The sequence below is a fragment of the Bufo gargarizans genome, chromosome 3 (genome assembly GCF_014858855.1).
Source record: "Bufo gargarizans isolate SCDJY-AF-19 chromosome 3, ASM1485885v1, whole genome shotgun sequence".
Lineage (NCBI taxonomy): Eukaryota > Metazoa > Chordata > Amphibia > Anura > Bufonidae > Bufo > Bufo gargarizans.
The window spans coordinates 212,589,040-212,598,845 of NC_058082.1; the positions used below are offsets into that span (position 1 = coordinate 212,589,040).

The 9,806-nt window shown below is 44.7% G+C and overlaps 1 protein-coding gene across 3 annotated transcripts in view; it reads left to right on the forward strand.

The window, feature by feature from the left end:
* Positions 1–8,590, forward strand: part of UXS1 (UDP-glucuronate decarboxylase 1) — a 94,636-nt gene extending 86,046 nt beyond the window's left edge. For 2 of the 3 annotated variants that reach the window (XM_044284609.1, XM_044284610.1), the window contains exons 14-15: positions 4,273–4,376; positions 7,654–8,590. In XM_044284609.1, the coding sequence (XP_044140544.1) occupies positions 4,273–4,376; positions 7,654–7,785 (236 nt within the window). In that variant the 3' untranslated portion in view covers positions 7,786–8,590. The remainder of the gene's footprint in view (positions 1–4,272; positions 4,377–7,653) is intronic. The other variant, XM_044284611.1, reaches the window with a different exon arrangement.
* Positions 8,591–9,806: the final 1,216 nt, after the last annotated feature.

The following is a 9,806-nucleotide window of genomic DNA, read 5'->3' on the forward strand; positions in this document are numbered from 1 at the left end:
TTAGCCGATTCTTTTAATTTTTTCCTTTTTCCCTTTTAGGTTTGGGAAACAGTCGCCCAGCCTCTCTGTTATCCCGGGGAGCAAGGACGATGTCTGAGTGCCTCACTGCTCGACCTCCCCACAGAAGCAAAAGAAGGATCCAGGGCTGCCCAGCTCCCCTGCTTCCCGCCAGCCACGGGGTCACCTAGGTCCGCCAAAGAAAAAGTCCCTCCCGCCATGCCAGACTCCTGCCACTCCGGTGCCAGCTGCTAAGGAGGTGACCCTGCTGGAAAAGGTGACCTCGTGGGTCCACTTAGGGAGGGTGAAGAGAAGAGGATGAAGATGAGGTGAGTACACGGGACTAGGTAAGTATGTTTAACCCCCCCCCCCCTCGGTGGCAATAGTTTTCAGGGGGTAACAGGCACAGGGGTTCATTTATCGTAGCCCAGGACCCCAAAAAGCATTCCCTCTCACTCCCCCTGTAGGCCGACGACTACAAGGGCAATTAGGGAGTTAATGGCCATATCCCCTGGCAGGCGCTTCAACACAGTGGGAGGCCGAGCGCACCGCTGTGGACCGGGACTATGCAGGGAGCGGAGCAGGCTCCCGCTCACCGATTCCTACTGCCATAATCCGCCCCTTACACCGGGCGCGCCTCTCCGGGGGGGTCACCGCCCACACGATCGGCCGTGCTTAAGTACTTGCCGTATGCATTCCACCTTCAATAGGTAGGGTAATTGCACTGCCATTGGATACTGTCCCGACTGCCGCGTTATCCCTTTCCATAGGCAGAGTGTTGCACATCACCGTGCTTCCTGTTGCTTTAACTCCTTCCACAAGTGATCCACTAGCGGGGGAATAACTAAACATCTTGGGATGCCGCAGTTCAACTACGCCAGGGCTCTAGGTGACTTTGCTTATTTCACAAGTGGGGCGTGGCAACAGTCGGTACCCCCGGGTGCCCGGTACTCTTTCTCTAGTGGTATATGGGTGCTGCCAGTGGATACGGTGGCTATTCCTCATTGTATCCTTCTTTGCTTTTGGCGCTGGTTTTGGGCATGATTATAACATCCTCTGTCTTCTCAGGGGGTTACCTAGCATCACTTATGTGTCCTAGAGACTCCCCATCTCCATGGGCCTCCACTGTTCCAGTCGGTCATGATATTGTCCGCATCAATACGTAGTGTGTACACCATTGCACATATGGTGAGTACATTCCAGCGAGTCGTGTGTTTTCACTGTCTCTGTATTCTCTATCCACCACTCCTCCTTCTCTGGGAAAGTGGTTCTGCTGGCACTCTGGTTTAGCTACTACAGCGTGTTCTCCACTGGTGCATCTTTTATGCTAGTGCTAGAGTTCGTGGTCGCTGCAGTGGGACATCCCCCCTCAGGTAGGGGTCCTACCCTGGCGCTAGCTTGGCAGTTGTTCCTATTCAGCACCCTTCCAGGTAGAGTTTTAAGGTTAGCTCTAAAGTGGGGAAAATTGGCTTCTACCTCACAGGGTGTTTTTTTTTTTGGCCTTCCTCTGGATCAACTTGCAGGATAACAGGACGAACTGGATGGACAAATGTCTTTTTTCTGCCTTATGTACTATGTTACTGTGGGAGTGGTATTTGCGTTACCACTAAATTACTAGGGTTCTTACTGCACAGCTCCTTCGTCAGGCGGTGGATTCTTCTAGCACTGAATTTGGTGGCCTCTGCGGGTGGCCCCCTCTGCTGGGGTATGGGGCTAGCAATATGGTGTGACTCCCCTTGCCTGGCTTCCTCCTCAGGCGGAGGTTTTTACACAGCGACTCAACCTTGGCTACTTCTGTATAGCGCCAGTCTCAGTTGGGGAATGGGCTTTTAGACCTAGCCTATTCTTCTCCTTCTGTCTTTTTCCTCCTCTGGCTCTTGGTTCATAGCCACCCTGCAAGCCTTGGTAGCTCCTACGTTACTACCTTCCCTCATCTGCATTTGCACGGGGTATTCGTTTTGTGGCCTTCCATTCCAGATATGCTCCGGTCCCGACTGGTGGGCTGTCGCGCCCACCACATTCCTCTTTCTACAGGGAATCCTTCCATTGGTCCTGGGTGTGCTAACGCTATCTACACGGAAGCTTCCCACCTTTCTCTCCCGAGCAAGAGATCCGGAAGCATGTGGCGTGGACGCCCTGATATCTCCTTGGGAGGAGTTCTCCCTCCTTTACTTGTTCTCCCCCCCCCCCCTTTCCCCTCCTACCAAGGGTTCTACGGAAGCTCAAGATGGAGGGCATTCCGACAAACCTAGTTGCTCCGAATTGGCCCTGTTGCGTGTGGTACGCCGACCTCGTTCTCCTTCTAGGAGACGTCCCTTGGTCACTGCCACTCAGAGACGACTTTCTTTCACAGGGTCCGGTCTTGCATCAGCCTTTAAGGTTTTTTCGTTTGACGGCGTGGCTATTGAAACCGCCATTCTGACGCAGAGAGGGTTTTCGACGGACGTCATCCACACTATGATTCAAGCCTGGAAGCCTGTCCTTCCTAGGCTTCTGTGAAAGCTGGCACATCCCCTCACTATGTTTTTTTTTTTTTGTTTTGTTTTTTCTCTCCCCACTGTCCTATCCTTTCTACAATCAGGGTTGGACCTCGGTTTGGCCCTTAGTTCCTTGAAGGGTCAGGTGTCGGCGCTTTCTATCCTGGGGGACACAGCTTTTCCAGCATCTTCTGGGGCCCATAAAAACCTCACAAGGGATTGGCGGCCTCCAAGGTGGCAATTGCACATTGGATTCGGTCTGCAATTGCTGAAGCTTATCGCGCCCGGAGCAGGGTTCGGCCATTAGGTGTCACTGCTCTCTCCACCAGAGCGGTGGGCGCTTCTTGGGCTCGGATAAATCATGCTTCGGCCGCAGAGTGGTGCAAGGCGGCTACGTGGTCCTCCTTACACACATTCACAAATTCTACCAGGTGCATACTTATTCATCGGCGGACGCTGCTTGATCTGCCTGGCCTTGCATGCGGCAGTTTCTTAGATGCCTGCTGGGTCGCTTGCTTCCATGGGTCTGTGGTTTCTCCCTCCCTGTGGACTGCTTTTGGAAGTCCAACAGTTTTTGTGTCCCCCAATGAATATGGGGGCGAGAAAATGAGATTTTTGTAGACTTACAAGTAAATACTCTTTCTCGCTCTTCATTGGGGGACACAGCACCCACCCAGTATTGTTGTTCGGCCACAGTTGCAGCAGTGCCGGTTAGAACCCCGTTGTAGTTCGTTGGCATTGTTGGTGTTCCACGTTTTTTCGTTGGTTAACTTGCCTTTCTTACTGCTTGTACACAAACTGAAGCTCTCTCTCTCCAGGCTGGAGGGGGTATAGCTGCCGTGGGAGGAGCTAACAACTTCTGCCTAGTGTCAACGCCTCCTAGAGGACATAGCTATAACAAAGGTTTCTGTGTCCCCAATGAAGAGCGAGAAAGATTTTACTGCTAAATCTACAAAAATCTCATTTTTGAAAATTACTAATTTTTCAAAAGTTTTGGTAAATTTGGGATTTTTTCATAAATAAAGGTGATATATTGACTCAAATTTATGACCATCATGAAGTACAATGTGTCACGAGAAAACAATCTCAGAATGGCTTGGCTAAGTAAGTGTTCCAAAGCTATTACCACATAAAGTGACACATGTCAGATTTGCAAAAAATGGCCTGGGGTAGAAGGGGTTGAAGGCTATATACACTCTTGGGGGCATTTTTTTTTATTCAAGTGTAATGAGTGTTTATGACCTCTGGTAGTTTAGAGATAAGGTTTATTAGATGACTGGCATTAAGTGAAAGTAAAAAGTACCATTCACACAGCTAGACAGTTAACTCTTTGTGACAGACAAGTACTTTTAGATTGTTAACCCTTCTGGCATCTTCATTATAGTTTATGGGAACAATGAAACATTTTGCTAATTTGGAGTAAATTACACAACTAAAAGGAGGAGAGCCACTTGCATGCTTTTTCTTTCTGGAGTATAAATGGGAGAGGAGGTCACCCCGTATCTCCCAATATGTGGAAGTGCAACTGGCACATATCCTATATTTGTCGTATACTTATAATATGCCAAAAATGTCCCACGTGGTAATACCCCTTTTTAAATTTTTTTATTTATTTTTTTCTTGGCTCTTGGAATCGGTTCAGTTTTTGACCAGAAACGGTTATGCATCCCTGCATTGGTAGAATAATGTCATGGGTCGCCGTAACCTTGGACAGTATTATACTGCAGTTGACAATTGTTGATGTTTCATGATTTGTGCATTATTAAATGTGTGTTGAGTGCATGTTCTTTCTTTATAGGGAGTGGTGGAGAAATACAGTTTCTTTCAGAAGCTCAAGATGATCCACAAAGGCGAAAACCAGACATCAGGAAGGCCAAGCTTTTGCTTGGGTGGGAACCTGTGGTATGTAAAGTGGGGCATAAACCTATGTGATTTATAGGAGTATGACATGTTTTCCAGTTTCTGTATTCTGTGAAAGGTTAGAATTTCCTTTTTTTTCTCTAATTAATAGCAGTGAAAAAGGTGCGTGTCATCAATTCCGTAAAGAGGATGTTGTAGACAGCTCCTTACATTAACTTCTTCCAGGCCGCTTATGTGACATATGTAAGCGCTGCAGGAGGGCAGTATGACCTGTGTGATACAGCTCACACATGCCGGTAATGACTGGGAGCAGAGATAACTCCAGTCCCAGTCATTTGACCCCCTGAGATGCCGCTGATTGAGGGGTGCTCCTTCTGACCTCTTATCGGGACCCCTACAGTGAAATAGCAGGGTGTCACTTGGTTGCTATGGCAGCTTGGGGCCTTTTGAAGACTCCCAGGCCTGCCATTAGAAACTGCCTATTAAGCCTTGCCAGCAGTAGTCTATGCTATAAGCGATTAAGAGATTGCATGCTGGAAAAACAGTTTGCACAGTGAACTCCTACAGAAAAAAATAAAAATGCTCAAATCTCAGTTTTTTGGTGACCTCATCTTCTGAAAAAAATGTCCAATGTACTTCAAAATAATACCAATAAAAATTAAATCCCATCCTGCAGAAATTGAGCTCTCGCATACCTCTGTAGATAGAAAAAGTTAGAATATGGTAATGCAAAGGAATTTTAGATTTTTTTTTTCAAAGATTTTATTTCTTTAAAAGTTGTAAAATATTGACAAACTGTTTTGGTTATGACTGTAATTCTATTAATGGTGGACTGGCCATAGACCCTACATAGACATTTGCTGATGGCACAGGGGGCAGCTAAAGCCCTCCTCAAGGCTGCCAACTGGGTACATATCAATATGATCTTTTCAGAATTAGTTAATGCTAGGAGCATCACATAATTATGCACCTGGCCAGTGGCCACAGGACTATGATACAGTTGAACACTGTGGTGGGGGTGGCAGCAGAGGTCGCAAGAACGCATGGATTTGCTCCGGATGCGTCGCATGCGCATCGCGGGAAAACCACGCGAGTAGGCACGCAATTGCAGTCAGTTTTGACTGTGATTGCGTTCCGATGTTCAGTTTTTTTCTGTGCGAATGCAATGTATTTTGCACGCACCTGAGAAAAAACTGAATGTGGTACCCAGACCCGAACCCGGACTTCTTCACTGAAGTTCAGGTTTGGGTTAGGTGTTCTGTAAGTTTTATTATTTTCCCTTATAACATGATTATAAAGGAAAATAATAACATTCTTAATACAGAATGCTTACTAAAATGTGGCTTGAGGCGTTAAAAAATAAAAAAAATTAACTCACCTCATCCAATTGATCGCGCAGCTGGCATAGTCTTCTTGCTTCTTCTTTCAGGACCTGCAAAAGGACCTTTGATGTAATCGCGCTCACAGCGTGGTGACGTGATGCGCAGGTCCTGCCGAATGAAGATAGAAATCTTCTATCTTCATTCAGCAGGACCTGTGCTGATGTCACCATGAGCGTGATTACGTCATCAAAGGTCCTTTTGCAGGTCCTGAAAGAAGAAGCCGATGCCAGCTGCGATAAGGTGAGTAAATTCTTTTTTATTTTTTAACCCCTCAATCCACATTTTAGTAAGCATTCTGTATTAAGAATACTATTTTCCCTTATAACCATGTTATAAGGGAAAATAATACAGTGAACTTACTTTTATGGGGTCCGGTGTTGCTTTCATCCCTCTCATCTCCTAGCAATCATGCGTGAAAATCACACCGCATCCGCACTTTCTTGCGGAGGCTTGTGATTTTCACTCATCCCCATTCATTTCTATGGGGCCTGCGTTGCGTGAAAAACGCAGACTATAGAACATGCTGCGATTTTCACACAACGCACAAGTGATGCGTGAAAATCACTGCTCATCTGCGCAGCCCAGTTGAAGTGAATGGGTCCGGATTCAGTGCGGGTGCAATGCTTTCACCTCACGCATTGCACCTGCACGGAATTCTCGCCCGTGTGAAAGGGGCCTAAGGCGTACCAATATGCCTTAGACTTTTCTGCCATTAATCAGCGTGCAGTGGGAAGCTAGCGGGAGTTGTAAGGAGGATGAGCTAGCTTCCGGGCAGTTGCTGTGCTCGGGAGAGCAGGGCGAGAGGTGCCCTCTATCTGAGGAGAGGTGCGAGCTAAAGAGGAATGGTGGAAAACGATAGCACCAACATCCAGTGCAGAACAAGGTGACAGAGCAGAGTATGATGTATCAATGTGTGTGATTATCACACTGCACTAGAAACATCACAAACCGATGGTGGAGTCTGTTCAGCTCTGTTCCTGACTATGATGAAGTCGGTTCAGTTTCCGTTCGGGATCCTGTATTTTTACCACATAAAAGTCCTACATGCAAGGCTTTTTTGTCTGGTCTCTTTGACAGAATCTGCAACCGAGGCCCTGAACACCGCCTCCAATGCAGTTCTGGACAAGTGTAGACCTATGTATTATGTACTTGAATTATTGCAACTTTCATACTCCTCGGCTAACAATACACCTCAAAAATAGTAAGAGAAGTATTTTTACTGTTCCTGAAAAAATGTAGTGTGACCTCTGGGTGGAAGTATTTTGTGCTGCATTGTGGTGGTTAGTTCTGCAGAGGAGGAATTTTGTGCTTAATTACAGTATTGCAGGCCCCGTCTACTTGGGTTACCCCACCTTCTGTCAATTTGGACCAACCTACGACATGGGACCACTTTGTTTTCTTTTCCAGGGCCACTTTTAAGTTCCCAGTCCGCCCCTGAATTCCATTGACATGTCATATAATTTTTTTTATATATATATATATATATATATATATATATATATATATATATATATATATATATATATATATATATATATATATATAAACCCCAAAAACATTTTAGGAATTGGTTGGTGGTTTTTTGGGTGTGGTTAAAATTTCCCCCCCACAAATAATTTCCCCCCTCTTTTTTTTAATAGAAGTTATGGAAAATTCTAATGGTGCTATTAAAAAAAACAAAAAAAACAAAACACTACTTTTGCCGCCCAAACATACAAACAAGCCTGCATACAGAAAAGTAAAAAGGTTATAGCTCTTGGAAAGAGGGGAGGCAAAAATGAAAATTGGCCTAGTCCTAAAGGTTAATAAAATAATGACCTTGAACTGAGCACATCACAGGCTAGTGGACTTATTACTCAATGTTCTGGTTGATTTGGTGCAAGTTCAGAAAGCTACGGTAACATTTGTCTTTCTCTCCCAATTTTCTATCTTCCTAGGTTCCACTAGAGGAAGGCTTGAATAAAACAATCCACTACTTTAGCAAAGAACTTGAATACCAAGCAAACAACCAATATATTCCTAAGCCGAAACCGGCGAGAATAAAAAAAGGTAGAATGCGACATAACTGAACACTCCATACAGAAGAGAGGCTATCTTGATGGTTTACAGGATATAATTTTTGTTCTCCCTTTCCCCTTTGTTTCTTTTACAAGAAAAGAGAGACTCCTGAGGGGGTATCATGAAGAATAAAACTGGAATTTCCCTATGAAGCTTGCTTTAAAGGAATGGATGTGCCTAATAATATTGAGAACTGCAAACATTGCCTTGCACTTTTTAAATTTGTCTTTCTATGTACAGTAGTGTAGGAAATACATGGAAATCTCCACATTTTATATATCTTGCTGTGACTGTTTTTGACCACTGTCTAAGGACAGGTCAGCCCTATTGCTGGTGGTGGGGCCAGCTAAGAATCACCATTAAGTCCTTTTTCAGACTCTGCTGAGTACAACGGGTTTAAATTACTGGTTTCGTTTTGAAGCTGAAGCTAAAAAGGAGATTAAAAAAAATGCCAATTTTATTTATATATGTTTTAAAAAAGTATGGTTTGTATTTTATGCATTCTATGCATTATACGGTGGCAGCCTTGTCAGAGAGTCCACTCTTACATACTGCCAATTTAGCTATACCCCTCGTCAGGTAAAGGGGTTGAAGAGTGTGAAAAGATACATATGTGCTGAAGCTTTGTGTCCTTGTTGGTTTTTCTTTGTTTTAGTTATTTTTATTGTTTTTACGTTAAACCAGTTTTTGTTCTCCTCAGTGTTCACAAGGCTGTAAATTTGAATTGAAAAGCAGCTATTATAAATAAGAATATTTTGAATCACTATTGTGTTGTCAGGTGTACTCTTGGATAAAGAAAATAAAGTATTATCAGTTTATGGTGGTTGAATATGCTATTTTAATAAAATAAGAACAAGAGGATCTGCTGTTGCTTTTTTAGCGCATCCCAACATGATATGCTGTCTTATAGTATTGATTCGCCCAATGCCTCCAGTTTTCATTGGTACTTGACTGGGGCCAAACAATAACTAAACCGTCAACTTTATACCTATGTTACTTCCTACAACAGATATATAAGTGTTCTTGTGCTATCGGAACTGGTGAAGCATGGGCTGCTGTATTGCATCATCGTCGTTCATCTGCAGTAAGAGAATGATGACTGTTAAAGGAGTTTGTGCAGCAGTTCTACTAAATTAACTCGAGCCTTTTATATTCTTAAGAAAAACACTCATACTGTGTTATGCCTAGAACAGGACCAGAGGGCATAGTGCATGACACGGGCATTCAAAGACCAAATCCCCCACCTCTTGGGAATCAGTACTAGGCAGAACACAGGACTGGAACTAACCCTTTAAATGGAACAGGAAGCATAGCTCTGTTGTGTAGTAGGCATGCTGGGTTAGGCTATTTATACACTAGCGGCAACACTGATTCGACAGGCTGTTCACCCTGTCGGATCCGTCCTGCCGCAATTTTGCCGTTCCACCGGACCGCCGCTCCATCCCTACTATGACTATAACTGGGATGGGTGGGGGCAGAGCTCCGGCGCAGCACGGCAGTGCATAGAGAAAGGCCACCGGACTAAAAGTACTGCATGTCCGACTTTTTAGTCCGGCGGCCTCTCACCTCGAACTTCCGTGCTGCGCTGGAGCTCCGCCCCTGTCCCCATTATAGTCAATGGGGACGGAGCGGCAGCACTGCGAAATAGCGTCAGAACGGATCCGACAGGGTGAATAGCCTGTCGGATCCGTCCTGCCGCTAGTGTGAAAGTACCCTTACTGTCTTGATGCTCTCAAAAAGAGAAACAATATAAATTATTGTAATTTGATACCTTTTAATGGCTAACTAAAATAAATTATTTTAGAAGGCAAGCTTTTGAAGCACTGAGATCCCTTCTTCAGGCCAGGAATGAAAAAAATCTATAAAGAAACATGGATATACACAGGAAAGAACAGAGAGATGGAGTAATACATTGCAAAACACCATCAAACAAAGGAATGGTCTTATTATTCCACCTTTTCTGTTCTTTCCTGTGTATATCCATGTTTCTTTAGAGATTTTTTTCATTTCTGGCCTGAAGAAGGGACCTCAG